We start from the raw sequence: 15,588 nt of genomic DNA, 5'->3' as shown, positions 1-15,588 counted from the left end.
GGGGGGTGTTAGGGAGGGCTTACGAATTCAGACCGGTCTACCATGGGCGCAATGATGTACTTCGGACTGCCGATGCTCTTGTAAAAGTCCCGTCCGAGAAGCTTCGTCTTCGGTTCGGATGTGAGGGTGGTTGGCGCATTTTGGTCGGCGGCGCTGTTCTGCGGCGCGGGCGCCGTCTCGGAAGTTGCCATTGTCAGCGGGGTGGGACGCAGCGTTGTAGAGAGGTTTCGCCCCAGCCAAGGGGGAAGAAGTCGTAGGAGCTTTATTTTGAGGATTGAACAGTAGCAGGCTCGGATGTATATAGTGGATCACACTTCAGTCGTAAGTGAGACGCATACAATCGAGACGAGATAGCGACCTGGGGTACAAGAGCGGATGGCGGGCATCTTTTTTCCACCGATAATTTATCTCGGGGCGGAACAAGGTTGATCCTCTTATCTTATCCAGCGACATGAACCAAATTGACGTATCACTTTTTAGGCGACCTGCATGATTACATCGTCAAAATAGGCTTCCTTACTTCTCGGACAATGTTGAGCAAGGTGGTCAGGAACCTGCCTAGCAACTGATCTCGGTAACACTTCTTGCTCTTGTGTGAATGTGTCAGTCATGCCTAAAGCAAGGCAACGATGCTAGAGCTTACATAATCCAATAACGAGGCTTTAGCGCTTTTCCGCGAGTGGGTTTATGTTTGGGGAGAAACCTTCGATATGTTCATCAAAGAAACTTCGGCAGTATCGAGCGCGAAGAGCTAAGGTCGGCAGATGGTAGTATGCCCAGGGTCTAGGGAGTCAATTCAAGTCCCCAGATATCTGCACCCTGGTTCAAAGCTTTCAGACTCTACTGATTTACGGATTATCAACAATGGACGCCGCAGGGGCGGGTGGTAAGTTGAGGCATAAACCCCGGCAACCACTTTATACTGATTGCTATAGTATCCCCTTTCATCGCATTCTCTGAGGATGGTGACTATGTGGCACAGCTGAATGGCAGAGAATTGGCGGTCCATCTCAACCCCACTTCCTCAGATTTCAAGGAAGTGCAAGTTGTGAGGCTCAAAGAGAATGCCTCGAAATCCCTCAAATTCTCCCGCTCCAAGCCTGTCTTGCCATCAAGCACACATTCCTACGGGGGGGTGAGTCTCCCGGAGAGACGCCTGCTGTGTGCCAGTGACACCCGTGTCTCCGTCTGGCGGTTGAATTCGTTGCAGCTGCACGCGGAGATCGAGAGCATCGAGCCCGGAGCCACCTACATCGACTTCGGCGGCAACGAGAATGAAATCATCTACTTCCACGCGTGGAACACTAAGATCACCATTTTTGGGCTGGACACCGGCCGCAGCCAGATCATCAAAGCGCCCAAGTTCTCGACTACCAATGGTTTCGGGTACCGACCGAAAACAAGGCAGCTGGCGGTCCTCCTCAAGCCAGATGCTGCTGACCTCCTGACGATTCACGAGTTCGAGTCGTACGAGCTGATCAGCCGGGCAAATTTGCCGACGGTGGATGCTCAGGGTCTGAAGTGGAGTCCGGATGGGAGGTGGATCGCCGTGTGGGATGCTGCAAGTGCGGGCACGAGAGTCCTCATCTTCACGGCCGACGGGCAGCTTTTCCGAACGTATACGGGCCTACCAGGATCGGACACCTCTTTTGATTTGGGTGTTCGAAGTATCGAGTGGAGTCCGGTTTCAAGTGCACGCGGAGTCTCTGAGGTTCTGGCTGTCGGGAAGATGGATGGATCTGTGGATCTTTTGAAAAGTACAACTGTAAGGCTTACCCTGTGGTCAACTACCTGGGTTGGCATGCTGACCAAGCCAGTTTTCCTGCTCTACGACTCTTTCGCACGTGTTCCAGATTGAACAGAACTCGCCCAGTATCTGGAGAGAGCGACCGACTGAAGACGGAACGCTGGAGTATGCTGAGGCGTCAAGCTCTTCGGCGTTTGGTGCCAACGCGGAAGTCTCTGGCCCGCCCCGTGGTGTAATGATTATGGCGTTCAGTGCTAGTGGCGCGCTTCTCAGCACTGTCGACCAAACACGGCCAAACATTGTCTGGATCTGGGACTTGGAGTCCACGCCGGTCCTGCTGTCTGCTCTGGTCCACGAACACAACGTCAGGCAAGTGGTATGGCACCCTACCAAGTCACAACTACTCATCACCACTGCGAATCCCGGATACTCTGCCGTCCGCTACTGGTCACCCTATAGTCAGCCTCTCTCAGTTCGCATACCTATCCCTCGAACTGAGACCGGCAAGTACGATGCGAGATGGATGGCGATAGATGAAGATGAGGACTCAAGGTTTTGGTTCGGTACACCGGAGGACTATGTGCTTGGCTACATTGAAGGGGTTGATGAAGAGCCACAGTTTCATGTCCTTCATACAATCCGCGGCAAGCTCGCCTCGAGAGGCTCTGGTCCGTCGGCGAGCCGCTGATCCGGATGGATGGACATTCGGACTTATGGCGTGATGATCTATGCTTTACGAGACTGTGTTCGGCTTTCTGAGCGACTGAGCGACTTTTGGAAAGTGGTCGAACTTGACGTGTTCTAGTATTTGAAGCATTGTATAGTTAGTATCTAATCGTTATCATACGGAACGTCTAATTGCGCATGGTCTGTGGGACTAGTAGTTATGACTTGATGTTTCCAGCTTGGCCAGCAGTGCAAGATGAGCGGTGAATAAACCAGACATCTTAAACCCAGACCATCCTGCCATAACATAGAAGTGGTTTAGGTATCTACATCATACTGCCAAGAACAATCTAGATAGTAGATGAGGCCAGAGCCAGTCTTCCCGCAGCCAATGGCAGCGGCTCCCCTGGCCATCGCAGCTAACCGAGGGCGGCGGCCGCCCGTCCAGGGTTTAGGGTTAGAGCCCACGTGACGCTGAGTCATCCCCCACTCGAATTTCGCACTTGGGCACTCAAGTTTCCGACCGTTCGCTCTGTTGTGCAGCTCTCCTCCGTCGAACAGCTACATCAGATCGTCAAAATGGTGAGTTGGACTGCGCGCCTGCGACTTGGTATATTGAGTCGCAGGAACCTCTGCGATATCATATTCAAAGATGAAATACTAATACTCTTTTCACCAGGCTCCTACCAGAAAGAAGTGGTCCAAGGGCAAGGGTACGCTATCATCATCTCTCCCCCGTTCCTCAAGCACATCTCTCCTCTCTCTGATCCGATGGAAAAGAATGGTCGCCGGTCGCCTAGATTCGACATGAAGAAGGGAAAGAAAAGAAAGGCTTTCGACGACAGTGAGGGCGACGGAACGACGATGAGAAGGATGCAGCATCAGGCACAACGCAAACCTGACTCGAGCACAAGAAAACTGACTTGATTTTCCTCCGGACTATAGTTAAGGACAAGGCCCAGCACGCCGTCGTCCTTGAGAAGCAGGTCGCCGAGCGCCTCAACAAGGATGTCCAGTCCTACCGTCTGATCACTGTTGCCACCCTGGTCGACCGTCTCAAGATCAACGGCAGCTTGGCCCGCCAGTGCCTTGCTGACCTCGAGGAGAAGGGCCAGATCAAGAAGGTTGTCAGCCACTCCAAGATGACCGTCTACAGTATGTTCCACCCCCCTGGGTTTCTTCGTTTGATATTCTTTATGAGGGTAAATGCTGACGGCGACTTTCTTTGTTCTAGCCCGCGCCGTCACCGCCGAGTAAATGTCTTGACGCTATGAAATGAATTCCTCGCGCGTCCTGTTTTTACTTTTCAAAGTGTGTGTGTACTACGAATGATATCAACCCTATCAAAGCGGATTTGAAGAAATGAAAATCTTTGTGTGGACGAAACAAGACATCGCGATTGGCTCTCGACGGGGAAAGTGATTTGCATAGTCGTCAGGTAATACTGACTACTTGAAAATCAATTTCGAAATCCAAAACAACCAAAAAAAATGATCTGTTCCAAATATCTGTTCTCTGGTCGTAGGGTGATATGCGTTGGGTCTGGATTGAATATGCGTAGGATTACGTATCGGCAACTACTTTAGCGACTGCACGACACGACCACCAATATTATTGATACTATGCATGCACAACCTAGAATGGCGGCAAAACTCCCTACTACATCAACTTATACGACCCAACCAAAATCACCTCTTCCCAGCAGCCTGCGCCTCAAGCACCTGCTTCCTCGTCGGCCTCTGCTGCCTCGCCGCCTTACACAACTCCCTCGTAGCACCGTGACCCTCCTTATTGTTGGATGCAGCCACCTCCTCCAAACCCACCACCCTCCCCACCTCAAAATACCGCTTATGATTCCGGAAGAACCCCTGCCAGTGCGCGACGGCGCGGTCGATGCGGCCCCGGGCGTAGCGGACATCCTGCTCGTGGCGCTTCTTCCGCTCCCCGGAGGGGAGGGCGGCCAGCTCGGCGGGGTCGTCGATGGGCATGAACATCTCCTCGACGCCCGTCAGGTCCGAGGTCAGGTCCTCCTGGAAGCAGCCCGTCACGAAGGCGCGGGTGGCGTCCCGGCCCACGAAGAAGTTGTAGTGGCCGCCGGGTCCGTAGACGAGCGGGTTGGCGCTGACGTCGAAGATGGTGCCGTTCACGCTCAGGTACAGGGGCAGGGTCGGGTCGGTGCCGTTGTAGAGGGCCAGTTGGGCGGGGGTTAGGGTGAGGGGGCCTTGCTGTTTCTCTGCTGTCAGTATTCGGGTTGATAGGGGTGGAAGGGGAAGAATGGGTTGAGCGGGTTGGGGGATCCGCACCAAGAAGCGCATGAGCACGGGGAGTCGTGTAAACCATGGGCGGTAGCCCCAAAGTAAGGATTCCGAGGAGGTCATGTAGTAGGACAGACCGCATGAGGCGATCACCAGCGTGGCCAGCACGCGGATGATGTCGAGGATGCTGATGCCGCGGGCATTTTGGCTGCTGCTGGAGGATTTCTTGTTGCTGCTGTTGTTGCTCCCGGCTTTGGTGGTGCTCTTGTTATTGTTGGGTTTCTGGCGTTGGCGGACTTCGGACATCGTGGCTGTGGTGGTCGGTCTTCGCCGGAGGTTCTGTTTTAGGTAGGTGTACTGGATGGGAAAGGTGATTTATTGACCCGATGCCATTGAAACTCTGTCCCAGAAGAGAGAGGTCGATCATACAAGAAATCGGGTGTGGCGATAGTAGGATGTCGAAAGGGAAGAGCCACTTTTTATCTTATGATTTTCAAGGTTATGACAGGTGGTTTCCAGTTTGGCGGGAGGTTTTCCGCACTCGCCGTTTGGGTTTGTTTCCACCCCCGCCAATGGTGTGACTAGGGAAATTGCCAGTACCACTTCGGCCACTACTTTTATGCCCATTAATAATGCATTTTAAAAGGGCCAGGTTTTACTGGAAGGAAAGTATCAGTCATCGCATGTCCGCAAAGGGGAACTCCTGGCGTAAGCCCGCCGGCGTAGTACTTATTCGTATTCGGAAACATATATGAGGCCGGGTACTGGCAAAAGTGGTTCTAATCTTAATTGCCTTCAGCTTTCGGACCCCTCGAGAGGATGCCTTCGTTGTATAATTGATTCCACAATGAGGTTACTAATTATGTCTAGGGCTGTAAGCCCAAAGTGATCACTGCCGGAGGTTCACTTCACCAAATTTACTTTACAGAAGCCGGGTGTTGACCTGGCATCTAGGTACTCATGAACAATCCACCAAGAGGCCACAAGCACGAGTCAGGTGTAGACGACATAACATAGATACAGACATATCGGCTATGGCCATAATCCAGCATCAAACACAGCCCCAATCCAAATAATCAAGTTATACTTGCTCCTGCTCCTGCTCCTGCTCCCAGCTGCGCGAGAACACATCGTTGAGGGCTTCTTGGAAGGTCCGGCAGTTCATATCAATAAGACCCTTTTTGCTCTTGGACTCTGGATTGCGAATCACCGAAACCAGGCACAAGTATCTAGCAGATGTTAGTAACTACCGCCTTATTTCTTGTCAAGGATTTGGGTAACATACTTGTTCATCTCCATCAAATGTATCATTGTTTCATCATGCAGTACCACATGGCTCTCAGCTTCTTGATTTTGCTCACCCTTGGCTTTGCGATCCGGATGGTCCCAGGAATACAGCTCGGAGATATCCACAATCACATCGATGTAATCCGAGCACATCTCGTAGCATGACATATCAACGGGACGAGTGTCGGATGCGATATAGATCTTGCTCAAGACATCGAACAGGTAAGTCTTCTCGAAGCCACAGTTGTTGGCAAGCGTGTTGATCAAGTTCTCCAGAGTCGAAAGATTGGGAATGAGCTTCTGAATGACTTTACTGAAAGCCTCAAAGACAGAATAGTCGTAGATAGAGGTTAGGTAGTAGTGAACCGGAGCATTTTCATATCCGGCATCGCTTAGCTCGTCGGAGATCAGCTGTACAATGTCTTGGAAGGTGTCTGTGCGGTACTCGTCAGAAAGTCCGTCCACTTTGTGGATGAAGACTTCAATATTGATGTTGGGATAGTACTGCTGCACGGTCAAGATGGTGCGGTTGAGACGTGCAACGGAGTCCAGGTAGTCATCCTGAGCATCAATGACCCAAACAAGTGCTCCAAGACTCCCGAAAATATTCTCGAGGTCGAAAGATGGCTCCAGATACTCGAGCTGACCTGGAAAGTCCCAGACCTGGAAATCCATGAAGGAGCTTGTGAGCGTGTCAGCGGAATCAGAGTATGCACCCAATTAGTCGCTTACTGGATCGAATCTTTTTGTATCCGAGTGGTCGACTCAAGGAATAGCGTTTCATTAGGCGGCATCTTGTGGAACACAACGCTTGCAATGGAAGATTTGCCGCTCCTGGAGAGAATTAGGGTTCGTGGCTATGATAATCTACAGAAAATTGGCACCCACCGACGGAGACCCATTAGCATCAGACGAGGCTTAGCATCTTGCGGTTTACTTGTTGAAAGCTGGCCATTCTTGGCCTGGACCTGTTCAGGCAAGAATTGGCTAGTACCCTGCAACAGATGGTATTAGCCGGATGATTCAAGACGAATTATATGAAAACATGATGCGAAGACGTTTCTGAGCCAGGCAAGAGCCATAAGAACCACAAGCCAAGGATGCAAAGAAGACAGCAATGACCTTAAACCATTGAGCCACCACACCACGGTCACATTAGATGCCATCTGGAATTGCGCAGGTCACGTGCTTCCATCTGACAGTCACACAGCAAGACAGCACTCCGAGCAGTCAAGATTCTCTCCCTGACTACTCAGCTATGTGCTGACCCACACATGCGTAGGGCTTTGAAATATCACAGGAGAACATGAACCAATCGTGGAGCACGAAGTCAAGCCAGGGATGATACTTCGAGACAGGGTAGAGAGAATGCTTGAAAAGAGAGCTCATACCTCCATACTGTAGCAGCCGTTATCAATGGCTGATTAATGGGATGGATTACTGTATAGATAGTTAGACCAACTTCCAGGTCAAATATTGTACATCAAGCGAGGAAAGGAGTGTCGATCTAAACCCACCACAATTGAGTCGATAGCCAAGGCGGAGAAGCGGTAGATAAATCAGCCAAGTATTTACTTATGTCTGTCACAGGTGAGAAGATGGGATCGGGGCAATCCATGCATCTAACGAGTCCAAGTGCGCGTGTACAGCCAATAAACCTGAATTCGGACTTGTAGCTGGTCAGGTGACGACAGAGACTATAAAGTGTAGACTGAACACGTCGAAAGTGATATATGCAAAAGAAAAGCGAAATTTCAGCAGTTGATGATAGCCATGATTGGCGCAATGGTTCAGTAGAATAGAAGAAGGCAAGAGGAGATCACAGCGGAGAGGTCAGTTGAATCCACCATCCGGCAGCGGATAGTATAAGCGGGCTGTGCTGTGCTTGGGATGCAACGAGTGTCGCGTGTGTAGTCTTAGATGAGTCTTAGCAAGTATATCACTTCGTGTTCTCGGGGAATCTACTCGAACAAATGTTCTGGATGCTCAGAGCAGCAGCGGGGTATATCAGCGAGGTGAAGCAGATGGGTTAATGCCGAGCAGGAGCGAGCAATGGCAAAGAGACACCGGCGGTGGGTTGCATCGATAAGCCCGGCAGCACAACTTCACCTCACTCATTCTTGGGTTCTTGCCCATTGCTTCCGCCTTTCGTATCTCATACCGCCTTTGTTGCCGCCTTAACCGTTCTAAGTTAGCCCGTTGGTTGTTTGTGATGTTTGTTTCCACACAACACATGGCGGCAGCTTTATTGGTCGGGGCGGATCCGGCCGCCTTCATGCGTCATCACCGCCTCGGCCAACTCGCCGAGGCTGGACGATCCACTGCATCTGCAGCTGCTTTCATTCCCTTTATTCTCCCTCGCATTGCTCATTATTCCCATTGAGTTTGCGAGTTTGCGAGCTGAGTCGGGCACATCAGTGCTGTCTAGTAACTCGTCATGACTACCCTGAAACCTCGCGAGCCTTACTCCCAGGAGGAGTTGGAGCGCCTCTACCCCAGCGACTTGAAGCTTCAACTGGTCCAAGTAGTGAGTAGCACCCAAGCAATGCCTCAGACAGCGCCGGGAGACTAATAACGAGCCACAGTTCCTTCGTCATGGTAAGGACTTACCGTTGGATATGTACTCGATCAGGCAATTCACTAATTAACGTACAGGTGAACGAACGCCCGTGTCTTCGCGATTCCAAAACGCAGGACTCGCCCCATGTACGTCGACCTCCTGGAAAAAACAGTACCTCTTCTAGGAACAATTCAATTGACAATCTCTGTCCACCTTCGTATAGACTGGTCGTACTGCACCGTCGCGCGCCAGATGCTCCAGATGGCCGCGAGCAATAAGGACCTCACAACCTGGAACGGATTCCAATGGCGTCGGAAACACGAGTCCTTCGGCAGCAAGGATGAAACCGTCGCTGCAGTCGGCGCATCGGGTGAGGTGGACGGTATCTGGCAAGTGAGATCGGAATTAGGGTTGGGAAAGCTCTGCTGACCGTCTGGAACAGTCTACACGGCGAATTGACCGACAAGGGACGCGAGACAACCTATGCACTGGGCCAGCGCCTCCGCCATCTCTACGTCGACCAGCTCGGCTTCTTGCCCAAGATCAAATCTGACACTGAGGACATGTACCTCCGTGCGACACCCATTCCCCGTGCGCTCGAGTCCCTTCAACAAGCCTTCTGGGGCCTATATCCCCCCAATGCCCGCACCCAGGACTTCCCGCCCCCTGTGATCGTAGGACGATCCGTATCGGAAGAGACACTGTTCCCCAACGAGGGCAACTGCCGTCGCTTTAGACAACTCTCTCGACTATTCGCGGATAGGGCCGCACTCCGATGTACGTAACACTCTTCTTCCCTATACCGTTTCGTTGCCCGTCGATCACTCACCCTAGACACCAACAGGGAACGAAACCGACGAAATGGAGTACCTGAACAAGCTCTGGTCCAAATGGATGCCCGACACCTCCCCCCGCGTGGCCGTGGACTCCCACCCGCGCCTCTCCGGCATCATGGACACCGTCAATGCCACTGACGCCCACGGGCCCGCCACCCGCCTCCCCAAGGAGTTCTACGACACCAAAGCCCGCGAGTACATGGACCGCATCGCCGTGGACGAGTGGTACTCCGGCTACACCGACAGCGTGGAGTACCGCAAGCTGGGCATCGGCGCGCTGATGGGAGACGTCGTCGACCGCATGGTCAGCACGGCCGTCGCCCCCGGGGGCTGGCGCAGCGAGGCCGCCACCAACCACCGCCAAAGCCAAGCCATCAAGTTCGCAATGAGCGGCTGCCACGACACCACCCTTGCCGCCATCCTGAGTAGTGTCGGCGCCTTCGGAAACAGCAAATGGCCCCCCTTCACTTCTTCCGTGGCCATCGAACTCTTCTCCAAAGCCTCCGACAACGACAACACCACCACCACCACCAACGCCAGTGAGAGCGGAACCTCCTCCCTTCTCTCCCTCCTCCCCTCCTCCTCCACAAAGTCCCAAACGGAAACCGACCGCGTCCCCCTCGCCGCCCTCCCCGACTCCGCCCGCCAATCCCTCCGCACCCACTACGTCCGCATCCGCTACAACGACCGCATCGTCCGCGTCCCCGGCTGCGCCGCCAAGCCTGAGAACCACCTCCCCGGCGACGAGACCTTCTGCACGCTGGATGCCTTCAAGGAGATCGTCGACAAGTTCACGCCGCAGAACTGGGGCGAGGAGTGCATGCAGAACCTCGGGGAGGGGCTGTTCGGCAAGGATGACCGCGAGAAGGTACCCGCTGGGGTTTGAGAGACCAAAACGCAAAACTGAAAGGAAAACCCGTTCTTGGTGGGTCATATAGAGTTTTTATGGTAGTGGAGGTAGTTGTGTACATGAAGGAATTTTGCTTATCTTGATTGACCAGGTATGGTTGGAAATAGCAATAGAGGGAGGGGGGGGGTACCAAACACGCTCGAGTGTGTGTCTATATAGGGTGAAGAACTGGGTCCCGGAGGGTATAAATTAATGATTTTTGGCAAAGCTTCAAGAACTTCCCTACGTGCATGCTCTATCGGGGAAACTAGGAGTTGTGCGATAAGAGGTTGTCAACCGAGAGGAAGAAAAGAAGGCGACTAAAGCTCATGCGTAATCAATTGAAAACAATCCCGAACTTTTTTGTCTACTCAATTTACAATACTACATACAGGTGAACTATGTACAGTACACCCCCAACGAGACCTGGTATCTATAAGCATAACTGCTAATCTCGCCCCTTCGAAAGCCCAACCCATACTCAAGGAATAGCCGACCTCGGACCTGTAAACAAACACTCTTCGTGCACTGGATGGATGCCATAGCCCTAGGACTGACATTGGCACCTCCCACAACACCGCTCATGGCTCTCACTCGCTCTCACCCCCACCAGCACGCGACTTCGACCTCGAACGCGCCCGGGGCTTTTTGGCGTCCTTGTCCGTCTCGGAGGCTGAGGAGGCGGAAGCCTTGCCCGCACGTTTGGAAGGAGCTCTTCTAGGGCTGGTGGATCTTCTAGCTTTTCCCGCTTCGGTGTCCACCTCCATCTCATCAGCGGAGGAGGCGGAAGTCTTGCCGGCACGTTTGGCAGTAGCTCTTCTAGGGCTGCGAGATCTTCTGGCTTTTCCTGCTTCCGAGTCCACTTCCATCTCGTCGGCCGAGGAGGCGGAGGCGGAGGCTCTGGCAGCGCGTCTGGCAGCGCGCTTCTCAGCCCTTGCGGCTCTGCTGGCACTCATTTCAGCTCGTTCAGCGGCCCTTTCAGCTCGTTCATTGCTGGCATCCACAACCATCTCTATCTCGTCAGGCGAGGAGGCAAAAGCTTGGGCAGCGCGGTCGGCAGCATCTTTGGCAGCCCTAGCGGCCTTTCCAGCATCTTCAGCCTTGTCAGCAGCCGCTTCAGCTCTTTCAATGCTGCTATGCACATCTAGCTCTACCTTTTCGGCTGCGGCGATGGAAGCTTGGGCAGCGCGTTCGGCGGCATTTCTATGAGCCCTGGCGCCCTCTCGAGCCAATTGAGCCTTTGCAGCGGCGCGTTCGGCCTTTTCAATGCTGACATCAATCTCCGTCTTGTCGGCTGAGGAGGCTGAAGCCGTGAGAGCACGGTTGACAGCCTCCTCAACTCTTATCCCAACTCTTCTAATAATTCCAGGGTTTCTATCTTTCTGAGCTGTTCCAGCTTCTGCAACGACATCCATCTCATCAGCCGAGGAGACGGAAGCCTTGCGGGAACGGTCGGCAGCCATCTCAACTCCTTCGATTCCTTCAGCTTTCCCATCCTTTCTGTTCTTTCCAGCCTCTCCAGATGTTCCGGCCTCTCCAGATGTTCCGGCCTTTCCAGGCTTTTCAGCTTGTGTGACCACATCCATCTCATCAGCCGTGGAGGCGGAAGCCTTGTGGGAACGGTTGGCACTCCAATCTCCAATTAGGTTAAAGTTTCTAAACATTCCAGCCCTTCCGGTCTTCTCGGTCTCTTGAGTCTTCTTGTTAGCCGCCTTCAACTTCGAATTCTCTTTCTTTGCCGCCTTCAACTTCGAATTCTCTTTCTTTGCCGCCTTCTGCTGCTGAGCCTTCTCCGCAGATTCCGCTGCAGCTCTCTCCAGGATCGCAAACAGCATCTCCATGGCCGGTACATAAGCTTGGAGGACGGGGAAATCTCCGACACGGAGGCGCATGTAGTCAAAGGCGTTGACGTAGGGCCCGTTGTACTGGGTGCTGGGCTTGGCAATGATCACACCGCCGGTGTCTTCATTCGAGCCCTCGAGCTGGGGGCTGCTCTCCTCAGCTAGCCCTTCCTCATCATCAGGGACGTCCTTGGTTCGCAAGCTGGCAGAGCCGTCCGAACCTGCTTCATCCTGGGCCTTCTGCGAAGACTGGCCGTTGTTCATTGCGACAGTTCCCTGGTAGCGTTGGCTGAAATGGGTGAGGAGGAGGGCCCGGGCTTGCATCTGACGCGCGACTTCCAAGGCTTCGGCGTACGTGGAGTGTTTCTTAGCTATCGCGCTCCCCGCCATGTCGTTTTGGAAAGTGGCTTCGTGGATGAGAACCGTCGAGCCGCGGCCTGTAGCTGCAAAGTTCTCCGAGGGACGGCAGTCGCCGGAGAAGGAGAGCTTGAAGCCATCGGGGTACACAAGGGTCACAGCCATGGATCCACGGCAGTGTGAAACTCGGGACGGTAGGATGTCGGAAAGGCCGATGGCTTCACGGAGAAGAGCCGAGAGGGGGTCCGAATCATCCTGGAATCGAAGCTTGGTTGTTTTGGGTTGGGATTGCGCCTCCCGTTGCCCAGGGAAGGTACCGTCGGCGCGGCAGTGACGATAGACAAATGATGTCTCGTAAATACCACTTCGAATCTGTTCGGGAAAAGCGCTCAGAGCCGTCACCTTTTGGAAGCCGTAATCCTCGACACTGGCATATTCCTCGAGCCAAGTAGTCATCATTTGTTCGCACACAACGAACAGGCGCTTATCCCTTAGAATTTTGGACATGTCTTCCTCGATCACGTCAGTCCGTGGCACGCCATTGGGATAATTTGCCTGATACCAGGCCTTGATCACATTCGCAATACCAAGGTGGTGGTCAGCGTGGAGATGACTGATCCAAATCATCCGCATATTCTGGAAAACTTCGCGCAATACCTTAGTTCCAAAGACGCGCTTGAGCTGCCCAAGAGTGCCCTCGCCGCAGTCGAGCAAGTAAAAACCATGGCCTGGTGCGTGAATGAGCGTGCTGGAGACATTTCTATGCTTGGATGGTACTGATGACCCAGTTCCGAGAGTAATAATTTCGACGCCAGCACCAGGAAGGTCTTTTCGGAATGCTGCCAGTTTATCCTGGAACTCGGGAGTTTCTTCCTGTCCAGAAATTATTTTCATTTGAGTCTCGACAGCCTTCGGCAACTTTTCCTTCGCGTTTCTGGGATCATAACGAGGAGTAATTTCAGATTCATCGATCTCGAAAGTGGGTTCCATGTTGATAATCAGGCCCGGCTCTAGAGGTCGCAAGGGGGCACGTTTTTTCGTTGGAGGATCATTGAAGAGCCTGGCTTGTGGAACAGTCACATTGTCATAGGCAGGCAGGGCATAGTTGTCGGGCCTGACCATGGCCATCTGCGCCGTCGACTCGGCAACCTCTTTCATGGCCAGGTAATCGGGACAGTAATCGGGGCTGGAGACCGTATGCGTGCAGTGCGACATCTTCGCGACAAATTCGCGAAGCTTGGGGTGATCTCCCACACCTGGGCCCAGGATCCAGATGAAAGCTTCCAGATTCAAGGCCGCCGTAGGTGAGTCCCACTCAGGGCGGTTGACCAGGTTCTCCACATAGGCTCGCGAGGGCAAATCTATGATTGCGACACCTTTGCCAACCTTTTCCTCATCAAGAACCATATCGGGCGTGATAATTTGACCATCCTCTGAGATTACGCTTTCACCTCTAGTCAGCGTGGCGTAGTCCGGGCCTCTACGGATCTTCAGAGCCTGAGCCTTGAGAGGGTCGAACTTCCCTCTAATGTTGTGGTTCCGGACGATGTAAGAGATGGCGTCTTCGTTCCAAGACACGGGAGGAATCCTCTCCACATTGGCACCAGGCCAAGGTTTGCGCACCAGCACGGTAATGTCAGGAACTGGCGTGCGGCCTCCAGGAGTCGGGCCGGTGTACCGTCGCAAATCCTTGGTTACCGGGTCCCTGACAAACATGAGCCCGGGCATCTGCACGTCTTTTAATCTAGTCTCATGTAAAGCATCCAGTTTCCATGTCGAATTAAACATGTTCGACACCACATTTTGTCTGATAACCTGTTCGGCTAGCGCCGCAGCTTTCTTCTCCTCGACCCCAGCTTTGTCCTCCTCGCGAAATTCCTCGTGGCTGCGCTTCCTTGTGCGCTTGGCCTTGGGCAGAGAATGAGACTCAGGGCTCACGGCCATGACCCAGACCTTAATATTCTGATCTGACCACGTCGGTTGTTCGTATGGGTCTGGGGAACCCCCACGCTGTCCAGCCAGGCTGTCCCCATCATGTTCCTGCATATACATGGGTAGACCCTGGCGGAAGATGAACTTGCGCGCAGTAGCCATCAGGTGCGTGAGATTTTTCCCGCCGTGAACCGTCAGGGTCCCTCTCTGCGCGATCCGCTTGCTTCCCGGCTGTGAAATAGGCAGTCCATCTGCCTTCCCCTCAGCGGAGTCCTGCTTCGGCCTCTGCTGCCGCTGGTCTGCCTCTTTCTTCTTCTGCTTCTCCGATAAATTGGCTGCTGCGCTGGCCAGTCCATCGGCTAGCGTGAGGATGACGCCGAACAGCCCTCCCACGTTGCTCATCTCCAACCGGCCCGTGAGGAAGATGTCGGTCATGAGACCGAACTTGACCGACGTTCCCGCGCATGCTCGCTGCGTTCCTTCGGCGACCTGACCGAAGAGGTAGCGTTTATCGGGGAAGTTGAGTACGACCGCGCTGCCCGGGGTGTCGGCCGTCGGCGTAGTTACCACTTGATAGTAGTACTTCATGGGATTGATTTTGTCTATCGAGGGGTCTGAAATGAAGCCCTTGATTGGGTTGTCTTGGTGCTCGTAGAAAATGTACTGGTGAGTGCTACCGGGATCAACGAGGCGAGGAACGGGGAGGAGATGCCTTGGTTCGACTAGACTTCTATATCTGAGGTTTGATCGAAGAGCCGGGTGCAGTCGTTGGGAGTAGTATAGGTGACGAGTGTTCCGGAGGCGTACGATGGAAGGAAGAATGGTAGATGGAGGAGATATCGACGTGAAGCCAACTCGTGGGGAAGCGCTGGCGGTCGGCCTCCTAAGGAGTCGGAGTGAAGCCAGTGTGATTGATTTTGGAACAAAAGCGAGAATGAATACTAACGAACATGCGCCAGACCTTTGGCAGTCATAGTCTTCAGACTTAAAGTCTTAGAACTAAAGAAGGACGCCGGGGGTAGGCCGATTGTCCGACTATGATGACTTGATTGATGAAGGAGGAAAGGCAAAGCAGAAATTCACAAAAGCTGCCGCGGCGATCGGGTCGGGATAAAGCTCCACCCGCACTGCTTTCCATCGAACTAATTGGCCAAGTGACCACCTTATCTTATGTACTAACTTAAGTTACGATACATACGGTAGCACCAGGTACCTACA

At 53.2% G+C, this 15,588-nt stretch overlaps 7 protein-coding genes across 7 annotated transcripts in view; 3 read left to right on the top strand and 4 right to left on the bottom strand.

Annotated features, from left to right (window-relative positions):
* Positions 1–335, bottom strand: part of BO66DRAFT_389317 (tRNA-dihydrouridine synthase family protein) — a 2,008-nt gene extending 1,673 nt beyond the window's left edge. Inside the window, exon 1 of the mRNA XM_025646773.1 lies at positions 24–335. Coding sequence (XP_025507013.1) covers positions 24–191 — 168 coding nt within the window. The 5' untranslated portion in view covers positions 192–335. The remainder of the gene's footprint in view (positions 1–23) is intronic.
* A 187-nt stretch (positions 336–522) lies between these two features.
* BO66DRAFT_468978 (YVTN repeat-like/Quino protein amine dehydrogenase) lies at positions 523–2,600 on the top strand. Its single transcript, XM_025652691.1, has 3 exons — positions 523–886; positions 936–1,765; positions 1,818–2,600. The coding sequence occupies exons 1-3, from the start codon at positions 865–867 to the stop codon at positions 2,433–2,435; spliced, it is 1,470 nt and encodes a 489-aa protein (XP_025507012.1). The 5' UTR covers positions 523–864; the 3' UTR covers positions 2,436–2,600.
* Positions 2,601–2,961: 361 nt separating this feature from the next.
* Positions 2,962–3,886, top strand: BO66DRAFT_237126 (40S ribosomal protein eS25). Its single transcript, XM_025642811.1, has 4 exons — positions 2,962–2,995; positions 3,093–3,126; positions 3,350–3,568; positions 3,648–3,886. Exons 1-4 carry the CDS (start codon positions 2,993–2,995, stop codon positions 3,668–3,670), a joined length of 279 nt encoding a protein of 92 aa, XP_025507011.1. The 5' UTR covers positions 2,962–2,992; the 3' UTR covers positions 3,671–3,886.
* On the bottom strand, positions 3,820–5,219 carry BO66DRAFT_389315 (putative heme/steroid binding domain protein). The gene is made up of 2 exons (XM_025646772.1): positions 4,717–5,219; positions 3,820–4,638 (listed from the first exon to the last, which is right to left on the bottom strand). The coding sequence occupies exons 1-2, from the start codon at positions 4,972–4,974 to the stop codon at positions 4,102–4,104; spliced, it is 795 nt and encodes a 264-aa protein (XP_025507010.1). The 5' UTR covers positions 4,975–5,219; the 3' UTR covers positions 3,820–4,101.
* Positions 5,220–5,653: 434 nt separating this feature from the next.
* BO66DRAFT_237081 (GTR/RAG family Ras-related GTP-binding protein) lies at positions 5,654–7,327 on the bottom strand. The gene is made up of 5 exons (XM_025642810.1): positions 7,078–7,327; positions 6,844–6,950; positions 6,688–6,789; positions 5,954–6,637; positions 5,654–5,897 (listed from the first exon to the last, which is right to left on the bottom strand). The coding sequence occupies exons 2-5, from the start codon at positions 6,861–6,863 to the stop codon at positions 5,750–5,752; spliced, it is 954 nt and encodes a 317-aa protein (XP_025507009.1). The 5' UTR covers positions 6,864–6,950; positions 7,078–7,327; the 3' UTR covers positions 5,654–5,749.
* A 974-nt stretch (positions 7,328–8,301) lies between these two features.
* Positions 8,302–10,469, top strand: BO66DRAFT_418256 (putative acid phosphatase). The gene is made up of 6 exons (XM_025649728.1): positions 8,302–8,482; positions 8,541–8,553; positions 8,611–8,661; positions 8,739–8,904; positions 8,958–9,292; positions 9,360–10,469. The coding sequence occupies exons 1-6, from the start codon at positions 8,393–8,395 to the stop codon at positions 10,235–10,237; spliced, it is 1,533 nt and encodes a 510-aa protein (XP_025507008.1). The 5' UTR covers positions 8,302–8,392; the 3' UTR covers positions 10,238–10,469.
* Positions 10,470–10,595: 126 nt separating this feature from the next.
* On the bottom strand, positions 10,596–15,403 carry BO66DRAFT_389313 (ribonuclease Z). Its single transcript, XM_025646771.1, has one exon. It carries the CDS (start codon positions 14,956–14,958, stop codon positions 10,831–10,833), a length of 4,128 nt encoding a protein of 1,375 aa, XP_025507007.1. The 5' UTR covers positions 14,959–15,403; the 3' UTR covers positions 10,596–10,830.
* Positions 15,404–15,588: the final 185 nt, after the last annotated feature.

This window comes from Aspergillus aculeatinus (genome assembly GCF_003184765.1).
Source record: "Aspergillus aculeatinus CBS 121060 unplaced genomic scaffold BO66scaffold_8, whole genome shotgun sequence".
NCBI classification, from domain to species: domain Eukaryota; kingdom Fungi; phylum Ascomycota; class Eurotiomycetes; order Eurotiales; family Aspergillaceae; genus Aspergillus; species Aspergillus aculeatinus.
Note: the sequence above shows the minus strand (reverse complement) of the source record. Positions and strands in the feature narration are given on the sequence as shown.